The 17267-nt window shown below is 36.9% G+C and overlaps 2 protein-coding genes across 2 annotated transcripts; one reads left to right on the top strand and one right to left on the bottom strand.

The window, feature by feature from the left end:
• Positions 1 to 3103: 3103 nt before the first annotated feature.
• On the top strand, positions 3104 to 9216 carry LOC146160546 (amino acid transporter heavy chain SLC3A1-like). The gene is made up of 12 exons (XM_083384309.1): positions 3104 to 3239; positions 3416 to 3646; positions 4278 to 4460; positions 4762 to 4925; positions 5096 to 5230; positions 5513 to 5629; positions 5762 to 5877; positions 7052 to 7259; positions 7622 to 7756; positions 8049 to 8168; positions 8398 to 8519; positions 8807 to 9216. Exons 1-12 carry the CDS (start codon positions 3104 to 3106, stop codon positions 9111 to 9113), a joined length of 1974 nt encoding a protein of 657 aa, XP_083240435.1. The 3' UTR covers positions 9114 to 9216.
• Positions 9217 to 9987: 771 nt separating this feature from the next.
• On the bottom strand, positions 9988 to 17039 carry LOC146160545 (centrosomal protein of 63 kDa-like). Its single transcript, XM_083384725.1, has 11 exons — positions 16915 to 17039; positions 15933 to 16021; positions 15304 to 15442; positions 14330 to 14493; positions 13829 to 14156; positions 13511 to 13672; positions 12563 to 12757; positions 12377 to 12466; positions 11978 to 12192; positions 11082 to 11181; positions 9988 to 10616 (listed from the first exon to the last, which is right to left on the bottom strand). Exons 1-11 carry the CDS (start codon positions 17020 to 17022, stop codon positions 9996 to 9998), a joined length of 2211 nt encoding a protein of 736 aa, XP_083240851.1. The 5' UTR covers positions 17023 to 17039; the 3' UTR covers positions 9988 to 9995.
• Between the last annotated feature and the right edge of the window lie 228 nt (positions 17040 to 17267).

Raw genomic sequence — 17267 nt, 5'->3', positions numbered from 1 at the left:
GAAGTATAACTTGCTAATCACTCTCAAAAAGCTCTCCACTCAACGACTGGACATAAAGAAACATCTCAAATTCCAAACCAAACAGCGTCAGGGGCCGTAGTAGCTGCTGCCTTAAACCCAAGGCTTCTATTAAAGCTCCGCGCTGGATACGATTCGAACCAATGGAAAGAGCGCACAGCAATCCGCTTATAAACAAAAGCCCACACATGAGTACGCGCGTCACCTCACAATTCCAGGCCGCCTCACGTCACCAAACAAGCGTAAAAACGGAGCCGGAGCGTGAAGCAGGCAAGGAAAACATAACCTGCTCTTCACTTACCTTGCCATTGCCGCAAAAGAAAAAAGAAGATAGTGCTGTCGCTGTGGCATATTATTCCTCAAGCGTCGCTATATAAACGCCCGATATAATGATCGCTGCCCCTGGGCGGCAGCGCTACAGCTTTTATGTGGAGAGGCGATTCAAAACAAATGCGTCGGAGGTGTGTGAGCGGTCTTTAACTGAAATGAAATATCTGTAAAGTTTCTTACCACTATATATTTCACAGTTGCGTTTTACATCCTACATTAAATGCACTTTTTATTAAAATGCCGATATGTGACGAATCCTGTAAATTTGCTTAATTTACCATTCCTAAAGTTGCTAGACCACATATCACACTTGCCACTTCCAGGTGGAATAATGATCTGTAATTTATTAGAATTGAATAAGACGTAGTAAGACTAACAATGCCCATACAGAAGTAGGTAAAATTTTGGACGTTTCGAATATCTCTTTGTTCATTTTCAACAATGCTATATCGTGGCTTTGATATTTTTACTACGTCTTATTACAACCTCCAACCGTTATGCTCCAAATATTTAAATAGGTTGATAGGAACAGGAATTAATTCAGAATCAAAATACCATGAACTTTCACACAACCCATTAAAAACGGTTCACCCTTATTCGGCCCCTTTTGATTGGATCACCCCCGCAAAAAGTTTGTACACCCTGGGGTGAACCATTCACCAGTTTAAAAAACACTGGTTTAGGTCACTCTGGGACAATATCCGAACATTCAACACGAACAACAATACCACTAAAGATCATTTTGTAATCGTTTTTAACTTTTAAATGACTTTTAAAACGTTGAACTAACGTGTAAATTCAGGCCTTTTCAAAGTTCAAAATATTCTGCTTATAGTTATACATTAAATATGTTTTAACAAAAAAATGCAATCTATTGTAGTACAAAGTTTTATTGCGGCTTCGGGGTCGATAAAAACGATCAATTTTTTGTCTAAATTAAAGTGAACCGGTTATTTTGTCCAGGGTCGTCATATTCAACAGGAGACATGGCGTTGTTTTGCACAATGTGCGCACAATTTAACATGCCTTTAAAAACGTACGCACTTTTTTCAGAATGTGCGCACATTTTAAACTGCCTTTAAAAATGTGCGCACCCTTTGAGTTATAATAAGAGTAACAAATAATAACAGTAGAAGTTAGAGTTAGAGATGAATTGTGCCCGCATTAACTATCTCAAAATGTGCGCACATTCTGAAAAAAGTGCGCACATTTTTCAAGTCATTTTAAAATGTGCGCACATTTTCACGTGCACATTTTTCCGTACATTGTGCAAAAAATTCTTGCATCCCGTCTCGTCAAGGATGTTCATTTGCATATTCTGACAAAACCAACCTCATTTGGTTGAAAGACGAGTAACAGTTAAACTGTACTCAACTATTTGACCGTCCAACGTTTTAAATTTTCCTGGGAACGCATTCTTCACGCGTTTAACTATATGGCGCTTTTGCAAAAATCAATTTTTTATCTATCATTGTTGCCTCTCTATCAAACGGTTCAAAAACTTTTGTTTACAAGAAATCACCCAGGCAATAAATGTTACAGAAAGATTTTTGCTTTGAATCACTTAAATATTTAGACCATTTAACAAAAACAAAACAAGTACAAAGTGTGAGTCATTTCCTAAAATTAAGAGAAATATATATTTACTTGAAGACACGCATATATTTCAAATTCTTATATTTCGTTCGTGGGATGTTTTGGCTGCATCTTAGGGTCCATTAGTAGAACAGCCCTTTAGCACCATCTGTCGATAAAAAAATGTAAAAAAATTAGGTGAAAGGACAGTTGAGTGTTTTAACTTATTTTCCAAATTCATACCAATTTTAAAAGATTAAATTATGCCCCTATCACTCCATCATATCTGAATTTCAATTATAGAATTGCCTATGTCACATTGTACTAAAAATAATCAGTTTACAGTTTTAATTGCAGCACAGAAACTGTCAATGCGTCGACCAATAAATCTAGGATAAACAAATATGATATAATGTATAAAACACTAATAACTGAGAACAACGACTAGTGAAAAATGGGCAAGCCTAGATCATGCATTTCACACGTATGTATACATTTTGGGATTATCGCTTACAACTTAAACAGCGAAAGGTATGCATTAGTGTTTTGCATAGGACTAAAATGTATTGCAACCTGCTTTTTCATTTTATCCGCATAAATACCACTGCAAAATAGAAATCAGGTCACCTGAAAGTTACGACATACCCTTTAACTTCCAAAAACACACAAAAACACAAAAAACTCCGGCTTGAGTAAACCTTTTGAAAAACAAACATCGTTCACCCGGGCCCAGCGTGCTGTGATAGTGCTTATTGAATGTTCTTTGTGTTTGCATTAGCTGAATAACCATGGTGGCATACCTTTGAAGGCATTGCGTAACATCGGGCGGCACGCCTGCAGTCCAAAAGAGTTGTGTGCAAACGGTTTAATCGTTAACTTTTTTGCGGCGATAAATCGAGAGGGACCTCCGGTTAGTTTCAACAACTTGAAATGACAATGCTAGCTTCTAAATCGAACAAAAAATCATGCCGGTGGTAATGTGTAACCACGTTGATAAGTGGTTTCTTTCTGAAGAACTCATATAGGTAGCATATTAGAATAGCAGGTTATATGTAAAAAGAGTAGAATAGGCCTTGTATGGTAGACGACTAGGCGTGTGTTTTAAGAAATATCCATGCTGTATCGTTACAAGTTTTGTTACTGCACGGCTTTCAGCGAAAATTAGCACAAAGGATCTATAATGACCGATAACAATGGCTATTCGGATATCGGTGATAAGGTGACGTCATTTAACAATGATGTTGCACTTGATGTCACCGAAGACTCAAACAACAAATCGATGAATCATGGCATTGAACACACGGGTCCCTACGCAGGTATGTTTCACTTCATAGCGCTGTATCATCAAACTTATAAATAATGAGTGAACCAAGAAAAATAACTTCTGACAGTCGTAACTCCATATGATGCTAATGCATATTAGCAATTTTGCGATCCAAAGCACTTTAGCATTAATTAATCTAAACGTAAAATAATGAGTTAAAACACACAGGAATGCCGAAGGAGGTCCTTCTTAAGTACTCACGCCAGAGAGGCTTCGTATGGGCACGCAACATTCTCGCAATTGCCGTGGTGCTAACTATCCTTACGCTGCTCTCCATGGTCATCGCTCTCATAGCTGTCTCACCAGCTTGCCAAGAATTCTGGCAGACCAGTCCCATTTATCAGATCTACCCGAAGTCGTTCTCAGACTCTGACAGCAGCTCATACGGCGACATAAACGGTTGGTCCAGTAGCAAGATATACTATTTGTTTATCAAGAAATATAGTGTTTGTTTTTATACTTTTATACTAATCTACGTATTTTTCTGTGTGCTTCTAACCATTTCGCACATTGTGCAGATATAGCTATATGTCAATCTTTATTGACGCGAAATTGTTAAATCTGTGTTGACGCTTGAACAAATTATAGACTTGGTGTATACACTATTTCAGTTCTGTGTTAACCGACTAAACTGCATTTAAAAATGTTTTTACATACAGTGTTGTAACAAGTCATTTTGAAATTCAAGTAAATGATATCAAAACAAAATGTCCGATTTGGAGCTATAAGTCACTCAAAAAAACGTGCAGATTCCGATCGTAATACGCGCAACAATTGAGATAAATAACTCAATTTTATAACAAAAGGGTAAATAAAAACACTCTAAGTCATTTAACTCAATGATTTAAGTCCAAGCCAAGTTCTATGTCCATAAGACTTCAGTCAAGTCATTTAAAAACAGTGACTTAAGTGTACTTAAGCCAAGTCTTTGACTTAGATTATTACAACACTGGTTTCCTATTGCTCTTTAAACTACCATAAACTGCAAAATATATCAACATCATTTAAAATTGTCATAATATTTAAAAAGGAATTCGAAACAAGCTTTCGTACCTGGGAGACGAACTTGGTGTGGATACAATATGGCTCAACCCCGTCTACAAATCGCCTCAGGTGGACAACGGATATGACGTAGAAGATTATCGCGTCATCGACGAAATGTACGGAAGCATGAGGGATATGGAGGATTTTATTACGGATTTGCATAACAGAGGTGGATTAACCTTATTTACCGCAACACAAAAAATAACTTTATTTCCTGATGTTAGTTTTTGAATTAATTTAAAAATTGCAGGAACATGAAACGCATTCAATTTACATGAAACGTGTTTATTACCAGCCAGGGTAAAGCGTAACTTTGAGGCAATAATCTATCATTCTAGGTTAGTGAATGTGAAAGAAAGTTCCTGTAAGTGGGTGCATTACGTTGTCACTGCAGATCAGCACAACTCAAAATGGACAAGGGTCACATAACTCCAAATGGTTTAATAGCAAACCTTCTTATTTAACAACAGGCATGAAGCTGGTGATGGACTTTGTTCCGAATCATACGAGTGACAAACACCGCTGGTTCTTGGCAAGCTCCAACGAAAGCCATGAGATGCACGAAAAATACAAGGACTACTACATCTGGGTGAACAGCACTGACGGAACGTCGAATGGAATACCTAACAACTGGGTAGCCTATAGTAACATAGAGGAAATTTGGGAAACATATGACCAAAACTTGTCGCATATGGATCGTTTTATTGGTATTTTACAGTAGTGTTGTAAGCATTATGACAATTACCAACTGTGACTGTCTCCTTAGCAATTATGATTAAATCCTAACGTTAACTATGTGGGCAGCAAAGCGTGTTTTCCGACGTTGAAGACAGCGCCTGGGAGTGGAACGATGACCGCGAGCAGTTTTATTACCACGCATTCTTCAAAGAACAACCCGATCTTAATTTGCGCAACAAAGAGGTCCTTCAAGAATTATTGGTATGGAAAATGACATATGGCATCGATTATATAATTTGCACAACTTATACGGGTCCTTAGGGTTTTGGGGAATCCCCGCGTTATTAAAACAATTTTACTTCACTATTTTATTTTGAGATAAAACAATATATAAATATTAAACCATAAAATATTTTAAAATAAAAACAAATAGGACTATAATAAATTTTACGATAGGTATAGGCCGAAACTATTAAAAGCGTACTTTTGAAATCTTTTAGCATGTCTGCACAGTCGCACATCCACAGTTTCTATTTTTTATAGGACATCTTGAGGTTCTGGATGGAAAAGGGTGTTGATGGCTTTCGGTGCGACGCCCTTGCTTTCATGCTGGAATCAAAGAGCTTGCGAGACAATCCACGGGTTGACGACACAAAAGCGGTAGGAGGAAAATATTGGACAAAGAGTAATGAGATTGTAGCTTACAATTTATAAGTTATTTAGGCCTATGCTTATTTTGACAAGCTTGAGTACAAATTGTCCTTGAAAGCCAGTGCGTTAATTTGCTTACAGCCGTCATACGATAACACATACCACGACTACACTGAGAACCAAATGGGGATACATGACATTGTCGCATCATGGAGGGAATTGCTAAACGAGTTTAGCACTGAACCAGGAATTTACAGGTAAACAAAACCTTTAACTATATTCGACATTAGCTGACAATATAGAACAAGCTAGATAAAATATACCTCATTTATTTAAAGTATTTATATAGGGCAGTGGTTTTCAACCTTTTTATACCGCGACCCATTTTAACAGCCCAATGTAACTAACGACCCCCTTCCAAAAAAATAACTTAGGCATATGTAATACACTTGTGTATGCGCAATAGAACCAAAATATAGAATTTTATTTTAGAATTAAAATAACATAAACTACGATACCCCTCTGCTATAAAAATACTCAATAATTAAATTAATACTCAAGGCAGCATCAGTGAAGTGGCTGGTGTTTCATCTTGGCGACTAGCTTGTCTATGCGTGGCGCTGTTGTTGCCAGAGCACACCATTGTTTTGTCTTGATTTGTGACATCACACCCAAATATTTCTCGTGATAATAATTGCTATTGTGATACAAAACTAGTCTTGCAACTTTATTTCTGGCTGCTGTTTAAACATTCAACTTTTCTCTAACTGTTTAAACATTCACTAATATCATTACAGATATTTATTTTATTAATTGTCGTCGTCGCGGCCCCCAGAGAAAAGGCGAACGAGGCGCTGGTCTAGAATCCTACCACAACGTTAAATTAATTATTAAACAATGCACAATACTTGGGTTAGGGTGTCGGTTAGTATTTGGGTGTGGGTAGGTCAAGTAATATTGTTTAACACTATGACTGGACTCACCCAAACCCAAACGCTAACCAGCACCCTAACCCTAATAATGTTTGTTGTGGTAGGATTCTAGACGAGCGCCGCGAACGACCCACCCGGGGGTCGCGACTCTACTAAAAGAGGAGGATATAGGGCCTATATCTAGGCACATGGATAAACAAAGCGTAGTGATGAGTTTTGATTCATGACTACAAAGTCACTTTGCAATCATCTCTTGTGGTGCGAAAATATGCTTGCAGTACGCTTTTGCCAAGCGCTATACAGTAATTTAAAATTTAATAGGGTTTTATTGAACATCTGGGTTATTTTTTACGACAAGGTTATTAACGCTGTTTCTGGGTCACGTTTTTTTATCAAAGCAATATAGTGTTGGGAAATTCGCAGCCATATGTTGTTGAAAGTGGATGGCGAATACTGAGTCTCCACATTGATGTATCGAAATACCAACAAAATATTACAGGTTCATGGAGACGGAAGTTTACAATCCAGACATTGACGTAATCATGAGATACTACGGAACCGAGCAGGTAAAGGAGGCCGACTTCCCAATGAATTTCCAATTAATCGACAACGGTAACGACATGGAAGCGTGGAAGGGCTCCAGTATCGAAGCGACCGTACTTCATTGGATGACCAACATGCCGCAAGGAAAATGGCCAAACTGGGTGGTGAGGTTTTGCCACACCTAATGTTTTTGACTATTGAATTCATGCCACAATTCAACAGATTACCAATATTTACATGCATTAGGGCATTTTTTTTAAAGATTTTTTATCTTTTGAAAATAACCAATTTGTACTACAAACATGTATGCTTCAGTGCACAATATTTAATGAATGTATCATTAAACTTTGATATTTGACTTGTTGTGTTGTAGTAAGGTTGCTGTCAAGTTTTAGATTGGTTTGTTAAATAATAACCACAATAGTGTGACGCGATTTTCTAGTTTTGTTGTGTACCGCAAGCTGAAAAGTCAAAAAAAAAATGTAAACTGAAAATTGAAACCTTTTGCAATTTAAATTGCACGCAGCTGGGAAACCACGACAACTCTCGTCTAGTGACGAGGTTGAACCAAGATCGAGCTAGGAGTGCATCGTTCCTTACACTTACCCTGTCGGGCACTCCGGGAATATACTATGGCGAGGAAATCGGAATGACAGACACAGTCATCGACCCATTGTTACCGGAGGTTTTGTACCTTTTTTAGAATTGGCATCATTTTCGTATAACGTGAGCCTTAGCAAAAATAAACCAATAAAATTAATAAAATGACATTTTACCAGTTCTTATGCATTGTGAATAATTATATTTATAAACAAATGTTAAATTATATCAACTGTTAAAACCAAAATTGTGATCCAGATTCCTTACTTCCTAAAAGTGTTTCAGGCATATTTAAATGTTATCATTGATCAAACATACAAATCATGTGGAAAGTAAAATAAAATTACTTTTAGAATTTTCGAGATCCCTTCAGGACGCCCATGCAGTGGAACGCTGAGGAAAATGCTGGATTTTGCGCGAATTGCACTCCGTGGTTACCCGTGAACGAAAACTACGTATCAGTCAATGTAGAGGTATACAAATAATTGTGTTTTTAAACTAAATGTATTGAAAGTTAAACAATCTGAGCATAAAATATTTGATATTATACTTAATTGATTTGTTACACCTACGAGCAAAAGAAGTTTACAATTTAGATATTTATATGTAAATTGCAATTCGAACGTAGCCAAACGAGACCGTTATCATCACACAAGTCCTTGCCGTGGGTTTTGGCAAACAATCAACCACTGCTTTGTGCAGGTGGAACAACAAAATCCAAAGTCAATATTGTCTATGTACCAGTCGCTTCTGTCGCTCAGATCAGAGATTACTTTTTTGCGCGGTTGGCTGTGTATGGTTACGTCGACCGGTAAATCTGTGGTGTAAGTATAGCTTGTGTTTTATTGCGGTCGATTTTGTCAAACATTTTATTTCGGGTTCAACCTACAATCTAGATTATTATTAGCCATGGCGATACTAATAAATATGATGACCTAAGTTTTAATACAGATGTAGCCTTCACTTTATGGTTTAATATTGTTAATTTATGGTTGGGTACTACCTATTTCTGTGAAGCCCATTTGAAGGTTTGACCTGTATAACCGACCAACAACGGTATTGGCCTTCTACGCTTTCGTAATCAGCGACAGTATAATATTTTGCTATTCAGGTACGTGAGAGAGATGTCGGGCATCGAGTCTTACCTGGTAGCGATTAACTTTAACGACGCTACTGACACGATCGATCTGGGTGATTACGAAGACAGCCTTCCGCAATCTGGCGAGCAGGTGGCAAGATCCGACATGGAAAACCTCGGATCAGTCGACCTGACATCGTTCTCGTTGTCCGGCAACAGCGGAGTTGTCATCCGATATAACCCTCGGAAGTTCTTCAACACTCGGGTCGACATGGCGGATCGCTGTTTTAATCCGAGAAAAGTTTGCGTCAACGTTCTCGGCTTGCTCGAAGTTTGCTGATCGCTATAACTGTTTCGTTGATTTCTAATCTAACATATTGGCTTTTTTAAACTGTAATCACCTAATACATATATGTGAACAGAATCTAAAATAAACGTTTCGATTTATCACAACTGTGAAGTTTCTTTATAAAAAAACAATATATGAACCTTTGAGCACAATGGTTGAAGTTTAAAAAAATAAATTAAATTTCCAGCAAAAATTCTGAAAAACACCTTTCAAAGTGAAAACCGCTTATTTATATAGAAAACCATTTCTGACAAGCTTAAACTGTTATCGGATCGACAGCGATACCAACATGGTATCGGACGAGCATCGAGAGCATAGCCTACACTTGTGTATGTTCGTTATCGATAATGTTAGATAACAAAAAAATAGTAGACACAATGTAAACAGAGCAACTTGGAACAAAAACATACTACAAAATACACAATCAATAACAAGAACATAAACAAAAAATGCAACATGTGAGATAATAGGAAACCAGACCAACGTTTAATGGCATCGCCCAACGTTTAATGGCAAAAAGAGTAAGTTTGTTAAATTATAGTATGTTTAGGGTATTTAAATGACTTGTATTATAAATTAATATTGCGACCAGTTCCAAAATATGCTAAATCCAACATTGCATTCCGGGCCTTCTGTACACTATACACATGGACATTGAAAACCAAACAAACGGTAAATCGACGGCTTTGTTGAGTAAAAGCTTTCTGTCAATCGACCAGTCTAATAAATCAGTCCAATGACTGTACTTCAATAATTCTAATGTCGGCCTTGAACAGACAGCATGCACGATGCTTGTTTTCCTTGGCGGAATTTCCTAAAACGTTTCTTGGCGTGTTGGGCCTCTTTTACTGTTTTACGGTTGGAACAAAACATTCAACCTTTTGAATATTTTGACATTACTGCGTCCATCGCTTTTTGCATATCGCCGATATGCTTTTCGATCCTCGACTCTAACTCCACCACTCTTTTCTCCTCCTGCTGAGCAAAGTCCTCCAAGGAGGAGGATGAGGTAACATTATCCTCGTAACCCTCGTCCGAAATGCCAAGCAGCATCTGGAGTTGCTTCTCACTCATACTCCCAGGTGCATTGGAGTACAGAGACATGGAGGACGCATTCACCGACGAGGGATCGATTCCAATAGAGCGCAGGAAGTTCTTTGTAGGTGTTGGAGTCCGCACCACATCCTTGCTACCGTCTGATGACGCAGTGATCGCTGAACGCGGGGTTAAATCATCCGATCTCGGAGTTACGGTTGCGCTTTCGGAGTCGTCAGCGGAACGAAGGATGACGCTGCTGGTGGAAGCCGGAACCTTAATCCTGGGAACGTGGTTTACATCTTCCTGAAGACGAGCTTCCAGTGATGCGATGCGGTGCTCATAAGCTTTTACAATCTCGTTAATTCGAGCGTTTTCCTCGTCTTTAGTAGAAACGCTGTTGTAAGGTTTGCCGGGTGCGGCCTCATCCTTGTGAAGTTTCCCTTTCAAAATCGACACCTGCGTGGGAAATCGGTTAGGTAACTTGATACCTTACTTAAGAGGACAAGCTAATTTTCGCATCGTCATAGGAGACTGACATTGGCGAGAAAATATCTCCAATAAAAATTTCGATTTCTGTGATTAATCCCAAGTTATGGTCGTCAAGTATCTGAACCACGCGAACGCAACAGTTTGATACAGTCACAGTCAGTCAGATAAATTGTTTTGATAATATGGGCGCTAAAACTATTTGCTAAATACCAGCTCCAAAATGGATGTTAAAAACATTGTTCTAAGTTTAAACCATAAGTGACACAACGGCATGCAGATTAAACCTACCCGTGCTTTGAGTTTTGTGAAATCTATTACATGCATTAATATATGCATTTATAGAATGTACATCGATGTTTTGTTTGAGTTTTTGCTGATGGCAAGTCAAAGGTAGTTAGAAATGCGCAGAAAGCAAAGAAACACAACTTGTACCTGTGATTTGAGATGCTGGTTTTCATCCTCCAACCTTGTTACCGCTTTGCCGTAGTTTTGTCGCAAATCGCTAAGTTGTAATTCGGCCTCGGTCAGTGACCTGTAACACGGGTACATAATAAACAAACAAATAACTAGATCTAATATATGTTAATAAATAACAACTAACGCCCTTTAAGGATACAGTAATGGCTACGAAAAAACTTTCATATACAACGAGGATGATTTTAAAGGGCAATATGTGAATAGAAATTGTTGTTCCGTCGCATACTTTAAATTTTAGTTAAAACTGGACAATTAGTCGATACAAAACGTATAAACGGTGTTTACACTGTAAGAAACATGATGGATTACATTAAAACATCTACAAGTGTTAAACCTGCCTTAAAATTAAGTATATGTAAAATCCCCTGTTGATATGAGGTTTTTTTAGTAATAGAAGGTAAATATTGTGGTTTGTCGAGGTACTTTTTCTTGTTATTTAATAAAATGTATAACAAACAAAGTTCCTCATATGCCAAAATCAGAACAATATGCATTAGCTTGAATATTTTAAGTTAGGTAAAATTATATTTTATTCATTTTCTTTTGCATAAGAATATTAGAACAAACGTATTTTCTAAACCTTGTTGACAACGTATTTATTGTTTAGCAAACAATTCTGGCTGTTTGTGTTTTGCAACTGCATAAATCTTTGGTGAAAGCTGATAACGCCAGTCGGCAATGATATATTGCTTCTACCAACGTTTCCCGGATAGTCGTGGCGAATTCAACATACTCTCAGTGGTGTCTACACACTTAACTTCGCATAAAATGCCGGATGTTTTTTATCTGGCTATTGCAGCCGAACGCCAGTACAATTCAGAGCAGGCAAAAAACAGGAAAAGAACAGTTACTTTTCAGTGCTTGCCGACATGTCGTCCGTCGAGGCTTGTCGCTGCGACCTCAGCTTATTGAGGTGGGAAGCGGCGCTTTGCAGCTCCGAGTTGAGCTTCTCGCGTTGTTGGGCCTCGTCGCGCAGTTGTCGCTCCATCTCGGCACAAGTGGCGTCCAGACGTTCAATGTTAGCATCGCGTCCATGCAGGTGAGTCGACAGGCGACCCACTTCGCTCTAGCGAAAATAAAATGGCTGACTACTATTTGTGGTCTCGCCGATAATAAGGCTCAACTTAACAATTTATGATGCACGTATACATATAACACTATGAGCTTTTGTATAAAGTGGTAATAAATACAAAAAAAAGCTACTGACCCTTTTCTTTTTAGTATAAAAAGTTTACTTGCAAATTGTTCACCTTCATTCCATTAAGTTGTGCTGAATGTGACGCTTCCATTTGGTGCAGTTTGTCACGCAGCTGATTGATTTCCTGGTTTAAATCCTTAACCTTGAACAATGGAAAACGATTTGCAAGATTAAGCATGAAGTGAAGTGCTTTCCGTATAGTTTAAAAATATTCGCTTCCTCTTTTGTGGCAACTCACCTTTGCATTCTCGCTTTTCTTTAAGGTTTCTCTTAAGTTTCGTGCTTCTTCTTTTGAATAACTTAATTGCTGCTCAACTGATTTGACTTCTTCGCGAAGTTGCTTTTCCATTTCAGTCATTGCCTCTAGAGAGGCCTCCAATAGCACCACTTTGTGCTGAAGTTCGTCATCTTTGTTTTTAAGTGGCGATCGAACCTACATATTAGGTAAGATATGTGTTTTGTAGAGTAGAGTGTACAGCAAACTGCTGTTCAGTCTTCTGAAGCAGGGGTCGGCAACCTACGGCCCGCTGGCCGGATCCGGCCCACCGCCTCTTTGAAAAAATAGACACGAGTCCATTTTAAATACATTTTGACTATTTGAACTACGTAAGTTTAAACTTTATAAAATTTTTTTATTTTCCATTTTCGGCAATGTAATAAAAACTTGCAAGAAATTTAAAAATAAGTGCCGTTATACCAAAAAAGAACTAGATTAACTATTAAAGTTATCGCGTTTCTTCAAAGTAGTTTTATTACACTTTTCATTAGTAGTATGGATGACGACGTATGGACTCAAAATTTAAACCAAACAAACGCTTTTTTTTCGCGCTTTGCGCCAACACTTTACTGCCTCCTTAAGTGTAATTAAACGCGTTTATAAGTGCAAAAAAGATCCGAGGCCCGCCTGATTCGCGATTATTCTAACATTTGAATAACACAATTCTTAGTTAACATTTTGTGCGACCCCTGTTCTATAGGATGAATAAGCAAATATAAAATCCAATTAAAAAGTAGGCAAGAGTAGTTAAAGCTTATAAAAAAATTACGAATAATTTTTTACAATATTATCAGTTGTAAACTTTAAAACCTTTTGCTTTGATTTAACTTGTTTTTAGGAATCTAAAACAAAGGTGCGGTAAACGATTTATCGATATGCAACTATTTTTGCTATGCAAGCAAATGTCACCTGCATGGCGTCAATGATTTTGTCTTTGGTCTGAACACTAGCTTGCAGTTCGGAAATCTTGTTTCGCATATCAGCGATCTCGTGTTCAGAACCGCGGAGGGCAGTCTCGCGAGCTGACAGGGAAGCTTGAAGCTTGTCAACCTCTTCTTCCAGCACACGCAACTTTATTAAATAAAGCTTTTTTATTTTAAAATAAAGCGTTTTCAAGCACCGAAATGAGTTTATTAAGGTAAAATTTGCAATTGTTGAATTCCATGAAAATTATAAGGCATAACAGCAATACTGGATTAAATAAAAACATTATTTGTAATTCCTTACCTTGCAATTAGCTTTATCTGACTGCTCCTGGTAGCGGTATTTCTCCCCAGTTGCAGTATGCCGGGCAGTGTTTAAATCCCTAGTTTTTGCTTGTAGATCAGCAATTACATTTTCCTGCCTTTGGATAAGGTCCTTGTCATTGGCCAACTCCTCTTCCAACTTACGGAGGAGAGTCTGGCTTGTACCCTCGACCTCCTCAACCATACGATTGCTCTTCTTAAGGCGGTTCTGGGCAACAGTGAGTTGCTGTTGGGAACGCTCATAGTTTTGGGCGATCACTCTTTTCTGCTTCTCTAGGCCTTCAATTTGATGTTGCAGGGATCTTTTGCTGTTAGATATCATGAATGAACCACTGTTAGACATGATTCTTTAAATAAGAAGTTAATTAATTTGGACTTAAATTATTATAAAAAAATAATTAAAAACGATACTAACAAAACATGTATTACTGGAAAAATTACTTTAAGGTAAAAATGGCTATTTTGGAAATATTTTTTATACCAGATATCCCATTCACTAGCTTCCTTCTCATGCTGAACAACCAGGACTTTCTTTTGTTTTAAGTCGAGAGTAAGTCTGTCTATGTCATCCAACATCTCCTTTTCTTTGTCAGCAAAACTTTGAACCTTTTTGTCTTTGGAACGTTGCATTTTATCATGAGTGTCCTGCAACAAAGACATAACAAAACCCTAAAACATATAGCAGTGTGGTAAACAAGTCATTTCAACACCTAAATAACTTTGGTTCAAACCAAGTAATTTGTTACAGATAAAAAGTTAAGTTTAAATCACTTCAATAGCAATATAAGGCGTTTTTATGTCATTAATAGCATTACATTTTCTCTAAAATCTAGAAGTGATAACTTCAGTTATCATTACATTTCTAATATAAGTTAATCACACCACAAACAACACAAATAACCAGCCACATCAAGGGGAATTACAAATAGATTTAAGTAAATTCACCTAATTTCATTGAACTTAAAAATACTTTATTTCATCATATGTTATTTTTGTAAGGTTCAAGCCCAAGTCAAGGCATTCATCAAAATATTTAATACAAAAAGTCTTTTCTAAGCAGTGACTTAGTGCACTTTTGACAAAAGTAAGTACACTACTCATGACAAGAGTTCCAGACACTGTTTTCTAAAATTAGTTTCAAAATTTAAATAGCTTGGTTTTTACTTAGTGGCGCAAAGAGTCATATTTCAAGGGGACGAGCAGAATCCAGTGGGGATCAAGAGTGTGAGGAAGATTTAGTAGAAAATAATACCCTGATTGCAATAACATTGTAGATAGGATGTAAAATGCTTTAACTACAATAGGTTCTCAACAGTTGCATTTGTGAAGTCTCCTCGAACACGACCTAAGATACCAGGGAGCCATAGGTTGACATCTTCATGATTTAAACATAACTTTTTATAAATATTCGAGGGTTTACAACAATTTAATGAAATGATTACCAAAAATTCATACCTTAAGATTTTTAAGTTGATTTCTTAATTTGTTGAGTTGTGTCTCATATTGTGTTGAGATGCTTTTTTGGGCAGATTCATATCCATCGAGTTGGTGTTTTAATATACCAACTTCCTGATGCTTTTGTTCAAGCAAAGCTCTAATTTAAATATTGATTAATTTGAGAGGAATAAACAATTAACCTATTATTAGATATGCAAGTATAATTAAAAAAACTATTTGTCAGGTTAGGAATTGATTATAGTAAAGATATATACAGGAACAATTCAGTTGTAAATCGACAGATGAACAAATATCAACAAAAATTATTTGAGACTAAATGAATATTATAATTTTTATAGCTAACTCCAGTCTGTATTGCATGGCTGGTGGACGACTGTTAAAATTGCAGAACTGCATTCTAGAAAAAGAGCTGTGGCAGTATTCTAAACCGTATGTGTTCATAAACCTTAATTGCACACCCAGATTTCAGCCAAAACTGCCAAGAAATGCAGACTGTGATAAACTTACTGTAGCAACGGTGTGTGTACATGTTTTGTAATCCTTTGTAACATTTCGAATTTTTATACTGAAGTGAAGACTCCTAGATAATTAACGTTTAAGGTTTACTAGGAAGTTAAATTTTCCACCTGGTATGTGATAATTCTTGTTCCTTCAATGATAAACAATCCTGAGTTGCAGTAAGTTCTGCTTCCCACTCAGATTTCTTGTTTCGTACCTAAATATAAAAAAGTAAGAAGGCATCTGCATTTACATGTTTTAAGTAATTGAGATAACTACACTCCACCATCAAACAGTTTTGATTACTCCAGGTTTGAAAGTTTGGATTTACTTCCACGCATTGGCACACCTATCTGTAGCAGGGCATTTCATGAAAATCGCTTTAAAATTAGTACAGCCGTGCAAACTTAAGTCAGCGAAAAAGTAAAACTTAAGCCAAGCTTAGAGTTTTCAGTAGTAAATCTTTTAGAGCAGGATTGACAAATGTGGCCCTGATATTAGCCATTTGGGTTAATTCCAGAGGTCTTATTGCTCCCTGAAAAACAAATATTTTTTCTAAGCATTATATTTTTGACTAATTCTGGCTAACGATACCTTTAATAACTAACTAAACATTTTAATGTTTCTCCATGCTTGCTGGAAATGCAAGTCTATAAGTTAAGTATTTAGTAACTGTTGGAATTGGAGAGAAGTATCAACATGGAAGAAGTAAAGTTATTCTCAAAAAGTTAAATATAAATTTGAGGAGATTATGAAACAAGCTTTTTAATTAATAAAAATGTTTGCTCAATTTTAATGATGAAGTATTTTTTAATTCCTGATGTTTCATTTCAATCAATAAAATATATAGGGCTAAAATCTAGAAATATGGAGCTGGTTTTACCAAAAAATTGGCTATTTTTTACTGGGGCATGGCTAAAAGTGCTTTAATTGGTCTGGCAACTCTTATTCATATTCCCGAAAATATAACAGGTAGCTCTATTGTGTACATTTTAGCAGTAAAGGTGTTAGAGCGGCGTATTTTTTGGTACTGTCTCCCTTATGCAATATCCAAAGTTTCCAATCCGGACTACAATAACTATACAGATTGGATATTTTAGAAGTATTTACCATGATATCAATTTGACGCATTAGTTCTTGCAACTCGGCTCCACATGAGGAAAGCAGATTACCTTCTGAACTTGGCTTTCCTAAGCATTCCCAAATTGTTTGATCCATCTTTACACAGCCTAACCACAAGTGTGTAATTATAACAGCAGGTTTTAAATGAATTTCAACCGCTCAAACGGGAATTCCCCGATTTCCGTTAGTTCTGCTTGAAAAGGCACATAAAAGCCAAACCTTCTCTGCATTTTTAAATCAATATATTTAAAATTTGTGAAAAACCGTAAGTTGTTGTTTGGAATCACTCATATTTTCTACCTTTCAATTTTTTTGCGGTTTCATAACTTCTTTATGTTAGA

The sequence above is a fragment of the Ascidiella aspersa genome, chromosome 3, assembly GCF_963924565.1.
Source record: "Ascidiella aspersa chromosome 3, kaAscAspe10.2, whole genome shotgun sequence".
In the NCBI taxonomy this organism is placed as follows: domain Eukaryota; kingdom Metazoa; phylum Chordata; class Ascidiacea; order Phlebobranchia; family Ascidiidae; genus Ascidiella; species Ascidiella aspersa.
Note: the sequence above shows the minus strand (reverse complement) of the source record. Positions and strands in the feature narration are given on the sequence as shown.